Source organism: Talaromyces proteolyticus, assembly GCF_021365285.1.
Source record: "Talaromyces proteolyticus strain PMI_201 chromosome Unknown BGW36scaffold_8, whole genome shotgun sequence".
Taxonomy (NCBI): Eukaryota; Fungi; Ascomycota; class Eurotiomycetes; order Eurotiales; family Trichocomaceae; genus Talaromyces; species Talaromyces proteolyticus.
In genome coordinates this window covers 1,290,993-1,311,526 of record NW_025764284.1, presented here as the reverse complement: position 1 = coordinate 1,311,526, position 20,534 = coordinate 1,290,993, and the positions used below count along the sequence as shown (strand labels likewise).

At 45.3% G+C, this 20,534-nt stretch overlaps 7 protein-coding genes across 7 annotated transcripts; 5 read left to right on the top strand and 2 right to left on the bottom strand.

Moving 5' to 3' along the window:
• Positions 1-337: 337 nt before the first annotated feature.
• BGW36DRAFT_429215 (Alpha/Beta hydrolase protein) lies at positions 338-1,376 on the top strand (the record flags this gene model as incomplete). Its single annotated transcript, XM_046220657.1, has 2 exons — positions 338-731; positions 814-1,376. The coding sequence occupies 2 exons, from the start codon at positions 338-340 to the stop codon at positions 1,374-1,376; spliced, it is 957 nt and encodes a 318-aa protein (XP_046070479.1).
• A 22-nt stretch (positions 1,377-1,398) lies between these two features.
• Positions 1,399-3,107, bottom strand: BGW36DRAFT_429214 (uncharacterized protein; the record flags this gene model as incomplete). The annotated part of the gene is made up of 4 exons (XM_046220656.1): positions 1,399-2,139; positions 2,189-2,329; positions 2,388-2,993; positions 3,048-3,107. 4 exons carry the CDS (start codon positions 3,105-3,107, stop codon positions 1,399-1,401), a joined length of 1,548 nt encoding a protein of 515 aa, XP_046070478.1.
• Positions 3,108-5,328: 2,221 nt separating this feature from the next.
• Positions 5,329-6,787, top strand: BGW36DRAFT_298978 (chaperonin 10-like protein; the record flags this gene model as incomplete). Its single annotated transcript, XM_046211489.1, has 6 exons — positions 5,329-5,415; positions 5,502-5,535; positions 5,597-5,842; positions 5,913-5,999; positions 6,053-6,532; positions 6,591-6,787. The coding sequence occupies 6 exons, from the start codon at positions 5,329-5,331 to the stop codon at positions 6,785-6,787; spliced, it is 1,131 nt and encodes a 376-aa protein (XP_046070477.1).
• A 720-nt stretch (positions 6,788-7,507) lies between these two features.
• On the top strand, positions 7,508-9,888 carry BGW36DRAFT_429212 (uncharacterized protein; the record flags this gene model as incomplete). Its single annotated transcript, XM_046220655.1, has 11 exons — positions 7,508-7,725; positions 7,800-7,843; positions 7,901-8,095; positions 8,145-8,234; positions 8,292-8,438; positions 8,492-8,847; positions 8,906-8,942; positions 9,001-9,130; positions 9,190-9,238; positions 9,324-9,425; positions 9,490-9,888. 11 exons carry the CDS (start codon positions 7,508-7,510, stop codon positions 9,886-9,888), a joined length of 1,767 nt encoding a protein of 588 aa, XP_046070476.1.
• A 783-nt stretch (positions 9,889-10,671) lies between these two features.
• Positions 10,672-12,902, bottom strand: BGW36DRAFT_462935 (transmembrane amino acid transporter protein-domain-containing protein; the record flags this gene model as incomplete). Its single annotated transcript, XM_046222187.1, has 10 exons — positions 10,672-11,047; positions 11,111-11,242; positions 11,305-11,431; positions 11,484-11,559; positions 11,615-11,636; positions 11,693-11,860; positions 11,938-12,273; positions 12,341-12,412; positions 12,473-12,775; positions 12,850-12,902. 10 exons carry the CDS (start codon positions 12,900-12,902, stop codon positions 10,672-10,674), a joined length of 1,665 nt encoding a protein of 554 aa, XP_046070475.1.
• Positions 12,903-13,872: 970 nt separating this feature from the next.
• BGW36DRAFT_299432 (uncharacterized protein) lies at positions 13,873-14,923 on the top strand (the record flags this gene model as incomplete). Its single annotated transcript, XM_046211533.1, is given in 5 exon segments — positions 13,873-14,138; positions 14,165-14,339; positions 14,359-14,496; positions 14,558-14,624; positions 14,685-14,923. The coding sequence occupies 5 exon segments, from the start codon at positions 13,873-13,875 to the stop codon at positions 14,921-14,923; spliced, it is 885 nt and encodes a 294-aa protein (XP_046070474.1).
• A 4,164-nt stretch (positions 14,924-19,087) lies between these two features.
• Positions 19,088-20,271, top strand: BGW36DRAFT_361032 (uncharacterized protein; the record flags this gene model as incomplete). The annotated part of the gene is made up of 2 exons (XM_046214240.1): positions 19,088-19,426; positions 19,492-20,271. 2 exons carry the CDS (start codon positions 19,088-19,090, stop codon positions 20,269-20,271), a joined length of 1,119 nt encoding a protein of 372 aa, XP_046070473.1.
• Positions 20,272-20,534: the final 263 nt, after the last annotated feature.

Here is a 20,534-nt window from a genome sequence, read left to right as displayed (position 1 = left end):
GCTACTGAATCAGGCTTCTTTGATCCAATTTTAATGAGTTGGTTATGCCCCTAGAAATTACAAAAGCGGAAGGCGTCGCGCGACGAGGAATTTTCCGCTTTTAGTATCTAATGCGCCTCAAAAGCCGATATGTAACACGGCTTATTTGCTCCCTGCTACGGTAGGTCCTGGTCATCTCAAGGTCAAGTACATATGTTTTTCTGTTACCATGAAGATGCTGCTAGTACATGACTGTCCCCTAAGCCAGTAAAGCCACCACCGTCAGGCCTTTGCTCATTTCGTCTCCCAGTTAAAAACCAGCCTTAGTACACAGCTACATTTTCTCTTATCAGTTAAAATGTTATTAGAAAGCTTTTTCGTCAAAACCGTACCATACAAGGAGATTGATGGCGGCGCTCCCATTTTTCTGGATGTGATGATACCAAAGCATTTATCTAGAAACCTTCATGCAGTTCACATTCATCTTCATGGTGGTTTCCTTGTAACTGGAGCGAGAAACAACCTGGACATAATTCCGCCACGCATCTTCAGTCATACGATCCAAAATGATATCATCTTGGTCTCGCCTGATTATCGACTGCTTCCCGAAAGCAACGGGCTTGACATTCATGAAGATATGAAGGATATGTGGATCTGGATCCGACAAAGTCTGAACCGGACGGTCGAGAGCATGACCACTGGTGCAAGCCGAGTCGATCTCCAAAAGATTGTGGTATCAGGGGAGAGCGCTGGTTCGTACATGCTATACTTATTGATGCACTCGCTTTTTTTTGCCTGCTATCTACCTTACTAATGCCACGGTATGACTTTCAGGAGGCTATCTAGCTTTACAACTGGCGCTCAGTCACCCGACGGAAATCCGCGCTGTCATTGCTAGTTATCCTATGGTTGATATGAGACATCCTCACTTCAGCCAAGCTGGGCAGAAGCAGATAGGCGCGTATCCACAGTACCCAGAAACTCTTATCAGCGAACATTTGCAGCAATCACCAGACGGGGCTAACCCGACCATGAGAGAGTTCAGCCGCCAAAGTCTTTCGATAGCTCTCATGCAGCACGGCCGTTACCTCTATTTTTTCGGACATGACCGAGAGCTCTTCCCCATCGAAAGATTAGAGGACGACGCATCCCTAGCACCGACCCTGCCTTTCATCTGGATTCATCACGGCACCGCGGACTCGGAAGTGCCGATTGATGGTTCCCGGAAGTTTGTTGACTTGTTAAAGCGCCAGAATCCAGGCGCTAGGATTCGGTACGAAGAACTTGTAGGTGCAGAGCACGGTATCGATAGCGAGATGTTTCTCATAAGGTCAGGAGAGTGGGAGCGCGGAATCAGAGTCGTCAACAACCTGCTCTTCGGCGAAAAGGAACCGTAAATTCCTCATTTCAACGAAGCACTCACCAATGATCGTCTAAATCTGCGCTTAAGATAGGAAGTTTTTGTTCCCATATTGTGATGTCCCATTGCTTTCGTAAAAGGTTGGCTATCGACAATGCCTGCAAAATACCCTTAGACTCACCAATCTCATTCAACTTTGAAATGGCCCAGTCCCGTATTGGTAGCGAGGCAGCCCAGTTGGTAGCGACGAGATATAGTGGCCAGAGTAAGAGAGTACCGAGGGCCCCGGACTGACTCGGAGACTTATTATCAGAGAGGTACGGCGATGCGGCGGAGCAAATCTGGTTCGCGAACAAATCCAGGAGATATTCAGACATATGTCGTTGTTTCTCATCGTAGACCCATTCGCCTATGGAGAATTGTTCGAGAATTATCTCGTTAGCGAGTATGCGAAGACAACGATACTTATTCCATAGATTTGCAACTAGAATACACGGGTAAGTATGATCCTCGGACGGTATCTGTGCCGAGCAATGATTGTTGCATATACGGTGGTAGCTATATTCTACTGGAAGGCATCTCGCCCAGTGTGCTAGTTCCCCGTCAACCTTCCATGCCTCATAAATGATGGCCCTTGCATCAGGGAATGTTTGCCGACTAGTTGATGCCCGCAGTGAGCACAGCCGCATTGCAATGGTTTGGAGTGAGAGCTTTGGGCTTGAGTCGTTGTTTTGCACCTGGTCGATTAGGTGGACTATGTCAGGAGGTATATCTTCGCGGTGCTGGAGACATTTGAGGATCTGTACGAATTTTAGAAACATGACATGATGGTTGCCTTGAAGATCCTACGAGCTTTTCACAGATATCATAAAGCAATTCAATCCCGACTCCTTGACACCAGTCTTCTTTCTCCATCCGGAGAAAGGTGGCAGCTCCACTGACGTGGCTTCTCCAGGCCAGCATCGATCTAGGTGAAACGCACGTTGCAGTCTATAGGTGAGTCAGCTTATCGTCGTAAGCCTATTTTATGGACAGTTTTGCTGCTTACTTCATACATAGCCAGCAACAGCACTGCTACAGCGGTCGAATATCTCCAGCATTTAGGCAGATCGGCCAATAATTTGTGGGTGAGGCTCAGGGCCGTTGAGTAGCGGTCACTTGTTGTTACCATTAGATCGCTGCTCCTCTTGAAATTTGCAATTCCAGCGCTTCCCACCGCTATCACTGCGGCGTAAAGAGCTGGGTTTGGTGGGATGTCGACAAACATCGTTGGCAGATATGACATGTAACCTTTCAAGTAATCCTCATCCATGATAATGTAATGGTGAAAGAAGAAGCACGTCGCTTGTTCCTCCAAAGGAAAAGGCAAAGCTGCTATGAGACTAGAGGCCATGGCAGTATAGGATAGGGCAGCGTTACTATTGAAATCGGTCTCGACACAGGGCCTTTCCAGACGCTTCTCCGTTGGCTCATTTATTAACGTTGTCCTAGGCTTAGTCACGCGTTTCGACCTCGGATGACTATACATTGTTTTCGCTTTGGTGATAACTTTTTCTCTCTGATCACGGAAGGCGAGGGAGAGAGGGTCGCGATATCCAGGACAAACACTGCCTGTTCTGAGGCAGAGACCGCACGAAGGGAGCTTCTGGTCACACTGCGATTGGAGTCAGACTGTTCATTAGTTCCAGCCACGAGAATAGAAAGGTACCTTCTTCTTCTTTGTCCGACAGGTTGTACATCCTCGACTAGATCGGCCAGCCAAGGTCATTTTGATGCAGTTTCAGCGCAACCGCGCTTCGTTGGCTTCCTGGATATTGTGAGGTAGAGAGTGATGATTAGAACACAATGGCGATAACAAGAACGAATCGAGACTGGGAAATGGTCGCACTTGGTAGATCTGACCATTTTTGGAATTTTTGGTACACTATACAGAATGAAATCAATGAATCCCAGCTCCAGAACAGCTTGAAAGTATTGCAGAGTATCCAATCCTCGATACAGAACGAAGGTCTAGCTTGAGTGTATTCCACTGTCCACTGAGCAGCTTTCACAGATCGATTCATCCTACCTATTCCGTACTCCGCAGAGATAATCTAGTCTAGCCCTGGTGTCGCTAAACTCTGGAATCAGAAGGCCCAGCCGGGGGGAAAGTCGAAGCTTAGCTGCTATCATTATGATTGGAAAAATCACGCCCTAGTGCTACATCGGCGTGTCCCACTCGGAGTCCATTTGTCACTTGACTCGCGAGCCGTAATCGTGTTCGAATGTTAGAAGCGAACAACTCCAAACGCTAAAATGCGGAGTACCGGGTATGTAGCTAAACGAGGAACGCCTTTTCTTTCCTATTACGGCGGGTCGTCTGGGAAAACCCGGTCTGTTCGCCGCTTTGGGCCACCAAACGAGCTTTGCGTATCTCGTATCTCGTTTGTCGTTTAACGCTTTCCTTCGGATCCTGGCGGCTTTTAACTTTGACCAGGAACGAAAGAGCTACTAATTAGTAAGTCACGAAGCAGAGTCGAAGCTTGGCCTCACTCATCCTCTATCACGGTGAAGCAAAGACTGACTTGGCTCGGAATAAGCAATTCCCAGCACTCGTCGTTATTTACCCCGCAATTTCGGAGAAAGAACCCAACTCTAATATCTCAGCAGGGTCTAGAGCTTGCCGAGATGAAATGGACTTGATACAGAATGGCGAAGAAACTTCTTTGAGTTCTTTCTCCAGCCCCGAAAATGGCAACCTTTGCGCATATGCCAAGCTGTGGTGTTCAGAGAAGATAGATCTATCCCAGCACAGTTTGCCGCTAAGCGGCCTATCTGGTCCTTCTAGACTTCTGCCTGTAAGATAGATTTTTATCAACCATATGGGGAATCCATCGAGTTCTGCACCATATTCCCCCTCCTGCTTGCGGGAAAAGCGGGGACAAATGTATGGGTGATGATCGTAAGCAGTAGTGAAGACCAGTCTCATGCTTCCTTTAAATACCTAAATGAAATAAGGCCAAGGATATAATTCCAATAGGCACCTTTTGATTTGAGCTCTTCAATACCTCTTATACTGCATGACCGGGTGCGCGCCATCCTATTGACATTGAAATCGTCCCAGAATGCTCAAGAACATACTCAGAATTTCAACGTACAATATATGTTTGCTAGCATTCCGAATTGATTTTCCCCCAACATTTCAATGTTATTTCAAAAGAAACAGGAGTCTTTTTGAAGCCCCCAATCATGTAGGTCCTGGGATGTGTTCGCTGCTAAACCCGCTTGTAAACACCAGTTAAGATCGTGCTCTTCACGAGAACATCTTGTCATATTTCTATCGACCCAGATCCTATCATTAAAAATTAACTTTTGTGGCTTTCGAAGAGCAATATAATGTCTATCATATCGTCGACTTTACGCTCTAACGGCTAATACCAAGGCTCAGGATATCAATAATTCACTGTAATATGGCTTACGTCGATCCTGTTTTATTGTACGGCGTAGTAATAAATTTAGTGATACATCAACCCGATGCTCAGCACACAACTTAGTGCATGGTTTATGCGATTCAATAATATGTATTGAGAGCAAAGCATTGCTAGAAGAACTGCTTACTAAATAGGAAGGTGGTGCGCGCTCAATTCTTTGCCCAAGCGACCATATGTTTTGTTACAATGCTAGAGGTATAACGTATGTGGGTAGTTGATATTTGAAAAAGGGTAACTAGCGCGATCTGCACGTATGTGCTTGACGCTCAAGTTCGCCGCATTTCATCGGATTGAGATATAAATCAATTACGAGAGCTTCAAATTGGGCTACGCAGGCCATCTTATAAAGCACCGACCCTAAGGTTAGCTTGACATCACGTCGGCTTATCAAAGACACAGCTTCAGGGATCCAAGTCAAACTTTTTCTACATCTTTATCATTCTAGGCGAATTTGAGTGGCAATCAATCATCATCACCATAATCAGTAGGACCCACAATATGGACGAGGCAACAGAAACAATGCGCGCCGTGCGTTTTCATGGAAAGAGGGACATTCGCCTAGACAGAATACCCGTGCCAGAAATTTGTAATAATGAGCAGGTTAAGGTGAGCGAACAATATGAACTAAACGAAATCCACAAGCCGCCAGCTGCATTTATGGAAACAATGAGATATAACTGAATCTTAGTTAGATCAAACCAAGCTTTACAGGGCTATGTGGTACGGGTAGGATTAAATGCTTCCGCGTGGTGAGATTAATAATTTTTGTGTCTGACAAACGAGAAAGATCTTCACGAGTATCTTGAAGGCCCTTTCATGATACCCAGTGCTCCACATAAAGTGACGGGTGAACAATGTCCAGTCGTTATTGGACACGAATTCAGCGGCGTGGTTACAGAGCTAGGAAAGGATGTACACGATTTACAAATTGGGGACAAAGTGACGGTGCAAACGATCATCTTCGATCGGGTCTGCAATTCATGCCAACGTGGACTAATTAACTGTTGTCCCAACTCCGGGTTTATTGGTTTGAGTGGTAAAATTTGCAAAGCCGTGCATACACGGTAACTGAATAAGTTTCATTTTGCTGATAGATAGTGCAGGCTGGGGAGGAGGGCTCGCAGAGTATATAGTACTCCCACGCTGGGCATTGTTTAAAATTCCAAGTCACGTTTCCTTACAAGTTGGGGGTAAGAGGCATATTTTCCTTTTTATATTGAAAGGTTTCTAAGCAATAAGTAAGCTCTCGTGGAGCCTTTAGCTGTCGCATGGCACGCCGTAAAACTTTCGCATCTCGACCGGACAGACTCAGTGCTGGTAATTGGTGCTGGTCCTATCGGTCTGGCAGTTGTTCAAGTGCTGAGAGCACGAGGTGTCAAAAACGTTTTCGTATCTGAACCGGTGAAACTACGCAGGAAACTTGCCACCGACTTTGGAGCAGCTCGTGTGCTGAGTCCACTGGAGGATGATGTCGTCGGTACTTGTACAGGGTTGACCGGTGGTGAAGGTGTCCAAGCTGTTTTCGACACTGCAGGCGTACAAAGTGGCCTAGATACAGCTGTTGCAGTTTGCAGGCCTCGTGCATCTATCGTCAATATCGCGGTCTGGGGGAAGCAGGCCCTCGTTCATCCAACCATATTAATGAGGAACGAGATCAGCTATGTCGGATCTCGAACATATTCCCAGGGGGATTTTCAAGAGGTTATCGACAGCATCGCATCAGGTACGCTTGTCATAACTCCTTCCAACCGTTGACCTTCACGTCTGATTTGGAATTACAGGAGCTCTCCAGCCACAAAGCATGATCACAAGCGTCATTAAGATGGAGGACGTCGAGCAGAAGGGCCTGAAGGCTTTGCACGAGGACAAGGACACTAACATTAAAATAATAGTGGAAGTCTCCAAGGGAACAGAGTTTGGGGTTTATTTGGATTACATTCGTCCTCGTCCAATCTTAATTTGCCAGTTTAAAAATTGAGCAGCTCCAAAGTCCGGTGTAGGTACCATTATTAAGATACTCACTGGCAGTCAATCCTTGTCAGAAAAAATATGCGACTATGATACTAGAAATCCTTACTAAGGGTTGCGCCCTTTTTGGTATGGTGCTTAAAAGTTTGACAATCCTGTGTAATCCAAGCCCTAATCCTAACCCAGAAGGAGGTATTTTTAATCTCCTAATCGTGCCGGAAAATTTTGATGTGAATGACATCGAAAATGATTAGAATGAAATTCTCCAGAGTTACAATTAATTATGCTTTACCCAACAAGCTCAATTTTCATAACCTAGAGATCCATAGCTTTTTCAACCGGTAAATTTTTCCACTGGGAGATAGACTGGAGGTTCCAAATTTGTCGTGCGTAATAGTTAGCCAAACTATGCATGAGAGGAATCCCCCTTCGGCACGCATATTATTTTATAATGCTTTCTTCGTCTGTCATAACCCGATTCGATGAAGGGTAACACTAGCTGCAACAGGCAACTGGTGCGCGCGCTCACAGCTCGATATTCCATTGGTTTCGGGCACTCGGAAATTGATTGGTACACAGATACCGTATGAAATAAACATTTTGGTCACTGGCTATTAGCATTGAAATATTTATTTAACTCCTTGAATTCAGTAAAGAGAACTTTCTGTTTCATGCATTCAACCATCAAGTCCTCGTGCCGGGTAGAACACAATCGAATAACTCGACCATCATGACGGAGCAGAATAGTGACGTTAATGGGGGGCTTCATCTTCCAACTGAAAATAGAGCAGCAAAAAACTCAAATTCAACCTACGAGTTACTTGATCAAATTCACTCAAGTCCCCGAAGAATAAGAATCATTCACGTTGGAGCTGGAGTGTCGGGACTTTTGACTGCATATAAAGCCGAGAGATTACTTACGAACTATGAATTTATATGCTATGAAAAGTAAGATACCCTGAATATATCATCTCAGGTACCATCAATGGTGCAATAATTATACTAAATAAGAACTTCTGCAGAAACCCCGTAATCGGCGGCACTTGGTGGGAGAACAGATATCCAGGTAAGTCGAATAACATTTCAGCCTCGCAGGTGGAGTTGTTAACGAAATTTCGGCTAGGTTGTGCCTGCGATGTTCCGTCCCCTATTTACTCTTTCTCATTCGAGCCTAATCCCAAATGGGAGAGGTTCTATGCAAGCTCCGATGAGATTCAGCAATACATGCTTGACTTTTGCGCAAAGTATGATTTAGAGAAATATATCCGTCTGAATAAGAGAGTTGTTTCAGCAGTTTGGTCAGAAGACCAGGGGCAATGTACCACTCATTTCCTCTCTGTATGTGGTATGCCACTAACTTAACTAAGGGACGATTCAAATTGAAGATGACTGTGGAATATCATACGACCATTGTGATGTCCTGATCAACGGGACAGGTGTGGTCAATAAATGGAAATGTATAAAAGACGTTCTCAATATATCTCGAGTGATGTTATCTGACAAATGATATTTAGGGCCAGAGGTCGAAGGATTAGAATCTTTCAAAGGCACGCTTGTGCATAGTGCCAATTGGGATCCATCAACATCCTGGAAAGATCAACGTGTGGCTTTGATTGGAATCGGATCCAGTGCGATACAACTTCTCCCTGAGCTTGCACAAGGTTGAGTTATCCTCTATGCGAGCGTTAAAACTAGCTAACCGTGTTACTGATAGGATCAAAAAGCGTTCATATCTTTGGTCGAAGCCCTACATGGATCTCACCCCCATGGGGATACGATGCTCGTGAGGCCAGTTCCGAGTCTTCCGATGATTTACCAACCCACGAATTCGTCTTTACCGATTCTGAAAGGGCTAAATTCGAATCCGATCCTGATGCTTATCTACTATACCGTAAAAAGCTAGAAACTAGACTTGACAAGGCATTCCCTATATTTCTTAGGGACTCGCCGCACAGCCAATACGCAAAGCAGGTTATGCGAGGCATTATGGAGAAACGGCTCGGCCCTGGTAACGAAGAATTGAAAAAGAAAATTATCCCAGAATTTTCTCCTGGATGTCGAAGGCTCACTGTAAGAATTACCTGGCGTTCTCAGCGCAGAATGGTAACTAAATGTCGATATAACTTAGCCTGGAAATGGATTCTTGGAAACATTTAGAGAGGACCGTGAGTCTACCCTGCGCATATACAGAATCTGACCATCAACTGACAGGGAATTTCATAGATATCCATTTTGAATACGATGGAGTGCAGAGCCTAACAGAGAAAGGTCTTGTTTCGATCAGTGGAAAGACATTCGAATTTGATCTGATCGTCTGTGCCACTGGCTTTGATGTGTCTTACATCCCGCATTTGTGAGCTGCAACTTCTCCAAACAAGGACCGGTCCAGCTTAATCACTGACATTGGAGCAGTAATATCACAGGTATCGACGGGCTTAGCATGCAGGAGGCATGGGCCGAGGTATATGACCTTTCAGCAGAACGTTCAAATAATCATTCTTTTAATCGGGAAGTTCTACTTCGATTTACTCACTTCACTTCTATAGGAGCCTAATATTTATTTGAGCCTTACGGCACCGAAATTCCCGAATTACTTTGTTATAAACGGGCCTACGGGAAATTGGGCTCAAGGATGTGTTCTTCCTTCGGTGAGTGCACATATGCTCAGCAATGTTGGTGATACTTTGCGTTTGCTAAGTCTCATATTTCCAGCACGAAATCCAAGTTGAATACGCGTTAAAGTGCTGCAAGAAAATGCAAGAAGATCGGATTAAGGCGCTGGAGGTGAGGCAGTTTCCGACAGCCCAATTCAATGCCCATCTAGACTTATGGCATCGACAATACTCTGTCTGGGCTGAGAATTGTCATTCATGGTATAAGAACAGTAAAGAGGAAGGCCGCGTTTATCTTTGGCCTGGAAGTTTGCTTCATATGCTGAAAACGTTAAGTGTGCCTCGCTTCGAGCATTATGACATTCGGTATCAGGACGACAATATATGGGCTTCGTTGGGACTTGGACGAACAGCTCTCGAACAGCGAGATTTGGATGGGGAGATAGTCGATCTCGCCCCTTTCATACGAAATTCGGATGTCCCTTGGAGTATAGATTGATAATGTACTCGCTTATATGCCTCTCCTTTTGAAGCTAAATCAAATCTATTCAACGTTATATCTAACCTACGAATATATTCATCGTTATTTTTGCAGGACAATTGAGAAACGAGAAAAAGAGGAAGAATACTTTGCTGCATCAAACAGGTAGAAAATGGAACGACGATATTGAACAAAAATTGGAATTTCATACTTTTCACAAGCCATGACTAAAAATTGAATTAATGGAAGGAGATTACTTAGTCAAACATTTAGAGTTTTGAAATATGAAATTTTCTAAATAAACACTCTTTGTTTTTCCCACAACTTGATAAGATTGGCTTAGTTGGTGTGACAAGAAATAATTCAGATTCTGTATCCGAATTAGAAATTTCGAGAAACTTGGGTATTGGTTTTCAAGAGAGAGTATACCTGCATGTACATATGTAGTATTTAAAGATTGGAATTCATTCAATATTGCTACTCACTACCAATATGTTATGCACTTTTACGAAGAATATACATATAAATTTTGAAGTTTTAGTGCAATATGCAAAGTTTCAGGATCGGTCCGTGTATTTAAATACATGTATATTAATTGTTATAAGCTATCTCTCTGAGAATATGTCATAATTAACTACATGTGTCACTATCTTATGATAAAGACAGTAAAAACGAATCGACCGTCTGAATGACATAGCAAGATCACTGGAACAAAATCCAGAGAGCATCAAGAAGCTGAAAACAGAAAATATAGGCTCTTATTTCTTCACAGCATTGATTGAGTCATTGTATCCTCCAATTTTAACCAACCGGACTGACACAGGTAAACGATGTGATGTTGTCGTTGGTAGCGAATGTGATTTGTAATAAGTAAATACTAGAATATATGCCTAAACCAGCCAGGGATAATGAAGCAAGAAAGAAGAGAATATTTATAGTATTCATAATCCAGTGTTTCTTGTAGGCCTTCACCAAGTGTTCAAGCTTAAGCGGTGCAGGGGGCGCGGCGTTTTCGGCCTGTGGATTGAATGGCTGCTGGAGAGTTTCAGCTTCTCGCTGGACGCTTAAACCCACCATGAGGATCGGGGGGAAGGTAAAAGTGAATTGCAAGACACACACAGCTGCTATCAAGGCGCTGAAGTTAGTAAGATTAGGAATTGCGGAGCAAATAACAAATCTACAGAAAAAATTAGTATTTCAAACATTAGCCGTCAGGTAAAATAGAGAGAGAAATTCTTACGCAAGACTCCAGTACACAGGTACCAAACCAGCGAAAAGAATTTTGCCCGTCTGGGTAGTGTTGAGATCGGGGAAATGAAGCCATTCAACACCTATATACTTGTAGAATACTTTGATACCAATGTTCCCGTAGCTTTAATCGGCGGTTAATATTCTCACGTTCCCCAGGTATCCAGAATTTTTGGAAAAACTCACAGACATGCCAGGATCAGTGACGAGACAATTCCAAGAGAATTGGAGGCAGTACGCAAGGAATCAATAGAGATACCCTGGTTCGATAGAAGCACTGTGAATTGCCCTTGGTAGGAGTAGACGAATAGACCTTGAAGCTATAGTTAGGTCTCGGCTGCATACTGGATCGGTGATTTATTTACCATAGAACATGTAGAAACAAAAGATGAAGGTCTGGGCAAGAATAAATGATTTCCAAAAGTCCCAAGGCCGTTTCATCTATAGACATATGTGAACATCTTAAACCTTTCCTTTCCAACCGGTCAAGACATACCTCATTCATGATCTCGCAGTATCTATTACAAAATCAACATATGTGGGGTGAAAAAAATCATACTAGCGGAATCCTCACATCATAGCTCCTCCATAGGCGTAAATCGCTTGCAGTAGACCAATTATCTGACCCTGAAATATGGACCCTTCTGGAACGTCAACACTGGTGACGACTGGACCCGGTTGTACAAGGCTTTGAGCGGCTGCAGCTTCGTAATTAGGGGCTGAGTTGGCAACAGCACCCATTCTGACATGGTCAGCTTGTCCTTCTGAAGAATTACCCATATATTCTGGTAAAGCAAGCCCTAAAAAGCTCCAACTCACGTAATGCAAAGAATGGCAATATTCAACCATATGGCTATATTTGCCAACCATTGAAAGCGCTGAATGCTTCGAACCTGGCCTACCAAGCATCCAGCAATGGTGAATACTAGATTGCACACGACAAAGCATAACCTGCCAAAAGACAGCTGGGAAATTCCTTGTCCGTTGCTGAGAATCAGGAGACCGACACTGAAGAACAACTGGAGACTTTGAAGGACATTGCAAACGCCACGAGCCCATGGACCATAGATGCGATACGCCATCTCTCCGTATGTCTTCAACGGATAACGGCTAGAATCCAAAAGGATAAATATGGTCCAAAGTTGATGTGTCGTACTGCCAAGGCACAAAGCGGTCAGTTTCAAAATCTTAGTCCTCAAGACGGGGCTTCATGTCGGCTTACTATCCGCCAACCGCGCCAAAAACAGTATATAAAACGACGCCCGGGACATATCCCAGCTGAGAAATGGCCCATCTGTGATTGAGCTTGCTTAGTAGATTTCCACCAAACTAGAGTCTCAGACCAGATGCTTACGGGACGGTAAGAGGGCCGAACATATCGGTTGTGATGAGGAAGAAGACGGCTCCCCAGGTGGCATTGCGAAGAGCCCTTGATGCGTTGGCCCATTCCATATCAGAGACATAAGTGGTAGGCTGCTGTACAGATTGCCCAACAATATCTCGCAGAATTGCATCAGACCCTTTCGGATAGAGAAGACTTAGGAAACCAAAACGACTGGTCTCAAAGGAAGACAACTCTGAGCCCATCCGGGCTTCTTCCTCTGCTCTTGTGATCATTGCATATTGGATGTATTCTAGCAATGAAACTTTCCGGTCTCTTAACAACGAAGAAGTTATTTAGGACTGGCTATCAAGGATCTGGTAACTTTCACGGCGAGTAGGGTGACATACAGATGACCTACTGGTCCCTCCTCATGCTTTCCAGCTTTGCTCTTCTCAGCCATTCTTGTACTGTCCAAGTAATGTAATCAAAACGAGTACCCAAGTCGGAGTATTCCACATACAAGGTTGAGATTAAACGAAGACGATATTTCAGGTCATGGATAGTAGCAGAGTATATCTATCTCTACAAACTCCAAACGTAGAGAGGCCCATGCTCCCCCAGTCTCTGCTCATTGGTGAGGTCGAACTGCATTTCAAGCAAGCAGAAGTCTATTTAAGAGCCTCGGTCCGCTTTAAGTTGAACGCGCGAGCAATGCCTGATCGAGCATATATGGTCGAACTCTCCTTGGCACTAGCGACATCAGCCAATTGGCTGGATTAGACCAATCAGTCAAAATAACCCCATGCCTCTAAATCACGAAATCAATGAAATCAACGACAGTAAGAACACTTGAGTGAGGAGGCATTTCAAAAAGCTAGCGCGCTATGTTATCGATCTAGAATACTCCGGCTGATGTTAATTTGGAACTGCTTTGTGAGGATACCCTGATGCCTATGCGTAAATTTTATCTTGCGTCTCAGTGTACGGGTATAGAGTAGTGAAAACCAGGCAGATAGATTCATAAGCCCTAAGTGAGACGGAGATATCGTCTGCAAATGCGAACTCCCTGGTTGCTGGTCGATAGTACCTCACCGCCCAAAGCCACACGCGCAGGAGTTTCCTGTTTGAGCATATACGGCAGAACTCTTATCTAACTCGAAACGAGCAGTGCACCCTGGAAAAAATTATGCCTTCTACGGCGATCGATCAATATTCAATGGATGCGCGAAGATGACTAGTTTGAATTAAATCAGATGTTGGGGTGGCAGTTGTCCCCGCCGTGTAGGTTATTCGCGCAGCTAGCTGACCAACGAAAACCTGGTATAACTACGTATATACGTCGACACAAAGATAACGACAGATCCCAGTGATATACAACACCCCACGCAAGCCGATACTTCCGCCTACCCTTCTCGAATACTGCTTTAGCAATGTCCCAATCTGCTCTCGTTACTGGTTGTAGTAGGGGTGGCCTCGGAGATGCCATGGCCCAAGCCTTTAGAAAGGCCAATGTCAAAGTGTTTGCGACCGCTCGCGACTTAAACAAGATCCAGCATCTGAAAGACATCGGGTGCGAGGTTTTGCTTCTCGACGTGACGTCGGAGTCTTCAATTCGAGAAGCGGTGAGCACTATCACCAAACTAAATAATGGGAGGCTCGATTTTTTGGTGAATAACGCTGGCAGAGGCAAGCTCTTGTCTAACTCCATCCACGATGCAATAGGCTGACGGCGTTAATGAAAGGGCACACCTCCCCCCTGTCAGACATATCCATATCGGATGCCAGGCAGACTTTTGAGGTCAACGTCCTGTCTGTACTAGCAGTGTCACAAGCGTTTCTCCCTCTATTGATTGAGGCCAAAGGCCGGGTCATCAACATTGGTTCTATTGGGGGAAAAGTTGTAACACCTTTTACAGGCAAGTCTCTCTAGGTACCAGGGAAAATGGTCTAATCAATATTGTCTAGGTGTCTATGCAGCTAGTAAAGCTGCGTTGAACATGATGAGCGAGACAATGCGGGTGGAATTGGCGCCTTTTGGCGTTCACGTCATTACTGTAAGTGCCGACCAAGTCCCAAGTCCGAATCTTTTTAGATGTCGCTGAAACAATGACTCAGGTTATTGCAGGAACAATAAATGACACTCCGTTCTACACGAATCAGCCGAGTCTTCAAATTCGAGAAGGTAATTGCCATAATAACCTTCTAATGGGAGGCTCCTCATTTAACGGGTTACATTCTCTAGGCTCCATATATAGCGCCATCAGAGACACCATCGCTACTACTCAGCGAGGAGAGAGGCTAAAAGTGGGTGCCATGAGTGCCTCGGACTTCGCCAAAGGGGTCGTTTCCAATTCGATGAAGCCGAAGCCTCGATTGTGGTTTTGGCACGGGGGCAGAACGATGGCAGTCTGGATCATCACCGTGTTCCTTCCACACACTTTCCTGGTAAGAAGAAGGACTCGTCAAATCATCAAATACTAAGATCAGATGGGACCGGATTCTGGCCAAGACCAGCGGGTTAAATCTTCTCCAGAGGGACTAATCGGCATGTGTACAAGCAATCTGTGAATCAATACCTGCTCCTTGAAAGAATATTGGTTGATTCTCAAATGCCATGTGAATTAGATTCGGAGATACTACGAAATGAGTGCAGATAGTGATAATATGTGAATTTTGATTTATATTAGAAACTGAGGTATCAATTGATTCGAACCTATTACGAGAGATGAAATGGTATACTACAGTCGAAAATATATACTACACACTAAGTACTAGTCAACTCCTCACTATGCTATGATGTAATAGACGATAGTCTATATCTTCATACAGGGCTCTAGTTGTTCGAATTGTGGTCCATAGATCTTCTTCTATGACTAAATAGTGCTTTAAAAAAGATTGTTTATTCTTTTTTAAATACTTTTTATGGTACTTATTAAATTCCTTAGGTCAGTAAAAGGAGATATTGGTAATCCTAATCTTATATATTTTAGATAGATATTTTCAAAGTTTATAATATTATTATTAAGTCTTTAGATTTAATATATTCTGATTTTATTTACAAAGCTTCAATTATAAAAATCTCAGTTACTATTAGACTGTCATTTGATCTGGATCCTCAACACATATTGTGGATCTAGATCTGTAACATGTGTTCTCCTCTAAAAGCTCAGCCGTGTCATTCAAGTAGTTATTCCGGTCTTTTGTCTTTACCTTAAGAACCTAGATAGCTGATTATCACATATTCTCCCGGAAATAAATGCTATTTATATCTAATCCGAGTTGCAAATGAAAAAGGCGAGATCTACTATCTCGCCATCCATATCTCGTTTTTCTTGGTATACTTAGAGATTATTTACTAAGTGTCTGAAGTCTCTGGATGTTGCGTAGTGAGCGATCTCTGAGCTGGGCTGAGCATCAAGTGGCACTGTGCTAGCGCCGCGTATTGCTTTTATGTAGATAGGCTTGAAGAGCGAAAAATAGATCAAAGTCTGTTTGGCGATCCCGAAGATCAATTCAGATAGCAAAAGGATATAATTAGGAACAATCTAAAAGGATCTTGGCTGCAGATTATTTAATTTTTTTTATAAGATCGCAACTAATTATAAAGTTTTATACTCCGCATCGATGTATACATTAGGTCTAGAACCTCCGCAATGGATACCACATACATATGTACTGTAGGTAAAATCCCCGGGCTATGCCGATATAGCTAAAAATAACACCGAATCAGTGGCTTGTGCACCATTATGCACAGATATGGACAAACTGGAAAAGAGAAGCGAGATTCTGACACATGCTTGAAACGGATTTCCATTTGAACTTGTGGAGTTCATGATCTTAATGTCATTATTATTTTATGTTCCGATCGCGATCCTTCAACACCAGTCGTTGAAGAATAAACGAACAATACAGGTATGACAAGCGGGCGGGAAAAAAAAAGGTCGCCTGCATTGTACCTGCATGATATGAAAAAGTCAAATGTGCATGGATATATATGGCCCGAGCGATTATTGTGTATATTCTATTGCCTGATACATTTTATGCTTGCTAAGCTTGAGAACTTAAATAGACCGAAGAAGCTTAGCTGTTGGGATGATTCGAGGGGATCAACTCCCCTGCCATATGATTCCATACTACTGCTGTACGTAGGATTTAGTCTCTGTCTGAGCCGGAGTCTAATGCAAAGGACACTATTATTGCTAATCGCACCCACAACGGCGTCGTTCGTATCGTCAATTAAATCGTAACTTTAGTAAATATCCCCCCGGTCGGAGGACTCCGAACCTCTTTAAGGAGTCTGCTGCAGAATGGGGGCCGTCTTTTTTGCCTACAGGTAGCAAGACAATATACGATAGTCGAATACCCGGATAGATTTACTATTGCGATTGGCCTCTTCTTTGTCGGAGATATGTGGCGCTGCTGACGCACCGCTCGTGAAATGATTTTGATAATTGGTGGGTCAGCCCAAGCACTATCTATCCCCAATAGGGTACTTCCCAAAAATGGCATTATCCCTAGAGGATGCGATCCTTAGTCTCATAGCGGCTCATGTGCTTATACATCTTAGTTAATATAACTGATTGAGCGAATTAGCCCATGGCAATAAGGAACTAAATTAATGGAAATAAGGACTGAGGCGGGGGCAGAGGGCGGGGATTAATTCCTGCAAGCCACTAACCTCTAAAAAGTCCGCACTTGACGTCTGTCGTAGTGTTGGATCAGGTGTGCTGTGCGCAACATGTTGATCTAGATTTGTGCAGGGTGTTGTTAGGCTACTGCCCCTCATTTGCAAAGCTGACACCAGGGTCACATTGAGACCTCAATTCTCGGTTCTCCGATTACTATGCAACGGTTTCCCACGAAGTAAACCCATGTGGCAGGAATCAAGGGAACAGGGCACATGTGGGATACGAAATGAGATAGTGCATGTTCTCGAAGCCCCATAGAAAAAATACATATTGTGGCGGTCTCGTAAAGTGTCATGATCCATCATCCCCGACCCGGTGCGACAAAAACTGGAAAACGCGGCGATGCCCCAAACTGCCGTTAAGGGCAAATTCTGAATGTGGCACGGAAGTTCTACGGCTGAAGCCTAATGAGAGTATCTGCACGACCATCACCACCCTCCCCCCGAAACAATTCCCTCTTACAGCCAACTAGTGTACGAAACGTAATTCATTCGTTGATTACCAAATCATCGCTATGGTCCCAGCAAGTTGATTTGCAGCTGATGAGGATAATAGGATCTTGCTTATAGCCCAATACGTACTCAGTAGTCAAAGATATGCACGTAGACAATGCTACTGTATGGTGCTCATCATAGGGAAAATTCGAGGATGGCGGCGAAGCTAAGACAATTAGATGCCGCCCATTGAATGTCTATCCTCGAATCATTCACCGCCGTCTTTAGTTGATGTTGGTCGCACAAAGAAAAGTGGCACGTAGCACAACAGACAAAGGAAAAGACACAATCTAAGACTCAGTCTTGTACCACGATCGTCGCGGATTGGGCCCGAAGTGGGATGAGAGACGAGGCGAAGCAGGGCCACATAGCAGTCCATGCAAATAGCAACACATTAGTGCGATAGACAGGCCGAGGACCCGAATAATTACGGCGTAGAACATTCGGACAAGCGACGTAAGCGACCACGATTATAAGAAAGTCGACAGCACTAAATACGGCTGAGGATCATTAAGGTCGCTCACGGTGCATGTGTGCTTCTTTCGTTTTATTTTTAGTTGGGCGGAGTGTATGTCCACGTATGCATGGCTTCTCATGGAATAGCGAAGGGTTGTGGGGGGCCTTACAGCGAACCCAGGCAATAACAATAATAAGCTATCGTGGGCTGATATACAATAAATGTATCTGTCTTTCTTAGTCAGTGCCATACTTACTACTTGCTTCCAAAGCTGAGAAGCAAGTTACACAGGCTCGCCTATCAGTGCATACTCGCGCAGTAGATCGTAATAGGCGTACCCAATTACAAGAAGAGGAGGCGTTCTTTATCCCGGGCTCTCATGAGTTTCCACTCCGGACAAATGGGGCGGGAATGCCAGGCGACTCAGGCAACTAAAGACTGGATGTAGACTAAGGACGCACGCTCGAGAAGTGACTAGCTGTCCTGTCCAAAAGATGCCAACTGCACTGGCGCTGCGGACCGACGATCTCCAGATTAATTTTGGAAAGCGTTTGGCGGCGCAGACCGGCAAGGCTGTGGGGAGACAGCTGAATGCATGGGTGCTCCCAAGGAATGTATACCGAAGCCCTGGAGGTAGTGCTAGGCTCGGTCCTGATAGGGCGCAGTTCTGAAACCTGTCATCGAGATACAGACCCCACCGCCAATCCTCGGCGCTGGAAGCTAAAGCAGGGATCCCTATGCCCGTTTTCGTCCCTGCGGCGCAGACACGAGGTGTGTGGAACGACGGAAAACGACGTAGTCAGCCGCCGGGGATAGGGTCAGAATCGATTGGCGCTTGCAGATATGGTTGGAATTAGCTCGATGAGCTTATAGATTAAACGATGGGACTTGCTTTACTTAAAGGCCGCATGGGCAGCCAGAGGTTCGTGTGTTGGAAATACCACCCCCAGATATACCAGAACTCTTCTGCCTTTGCCCTGACTGCTGAGCTTTGAGGCAACTCGCGATGGCCAACACCCAGACACCCAAGCTTCGATCAGCCTGTGACGCCTGCCACGAGGCCAAGGTGCGCTGCTCGGGAGGAACACCATGCATGCACTGCAAAAACCACCACCACAGCTGCCATTACAGCTTTGCGGCGCGCATTGGCAAGCCCAAGGGGAGTCGCAACCGCAAGACGCTGGCGCGACTGAGAGAGGCCGCGCTCAATGCGGCAGTCGCGACCAGCCAGCAGCCCTTCGCGTCCAGCCTGAATTATCCGGCACCCAGCTCGTTCAGCACGATGCCCGCGTCGACCGTCGCCGACTGGAGCGCAGTCGAGTATCCCATGACATCGTCCTACCAGGTACGCGCCCGCATGGACATGGAAGATGCACTCTGCCCCGTCTCCTAGCTAATGCCTTGGAATAGAACGCACACAGCACCTCCTATGCCTGGGTGGCTCCTCAGCCGATCCCAACACCGCCAGAGAGCGTCGATTTGGGTTGCAAGACACTGCCGCTCCATAACGACCCCTTGCTATCGCAGACATCCCACGCCGAAATCACAAGTTCTCCTCCGCAGACGCATGCTGGCGATCTCTACTCGACCAGCAGCGGCTCCCCGAGCTACCACGCTCCCTTCCAGTCGACGCCCTGTGACTGTTTCCACTGGCAAACATCGAGCGTGTCCTCGCTCCAGGCTTTGAAGTCTCCGTCGCGGGTTGGCCAGCACGACACCTTCGACGAGTCGCTGCAGTGCATCGCAGCCACCTTAACCGCATGCCAAAGAACAGCAGGATGCTTGTCATGCGAGAAAGACTCGTCGCTAATCCTTATCTTAATCGCCTCTCTTCAAATGGCCGTCAGTCAGCTCGAGGCCCAGCTATTCGGCCAGTGGAAAGGCCCGGCATCGCATTCGTTTCCCTCACCAGCGAGCACCATGCTCGGCGTCTCACAGTTTACCCCCGGCGGCCAGAGTACGGTGCGTTTTATGCAGCTCCGCCATATGCTGGCCAGAGCCAACAACACCCTACGAGACCTGCGAGAAGCCATCGAAGTAGCCAAGATACGTTCTCCTGGGCGAAAAGCCTCAGACACGGCCTTGCTGGGAAGCGACCAGAACGACCCTGAATATCTTTGGCATGTACTAGATAGACTACAGGCGGGCATTGATACATTGGATAGTACACTGAATGGGTATTCGAATTAAGCGTGGCTTCTGTATTCTATTGCGGCTGGTCTAGATGCGTCTACATTCTTGTCATTTATTATTCTTTTTTTTTTCCACGGGGTATAGATTATCCTATGTTTTCACGAGGGTCGATCTTATGATTAATGTCAAATGCACTTTTTTCTCTTCCTCTCCTCTCCTCTCCTCGTAGCAGCAACTCTCCTGACGTCATCTTCCTTGGGCGGTGGGAGTAGTATTTTCCATAGCTCCAAGAGAGTTTCACCAAGGAACCCTAATGGACC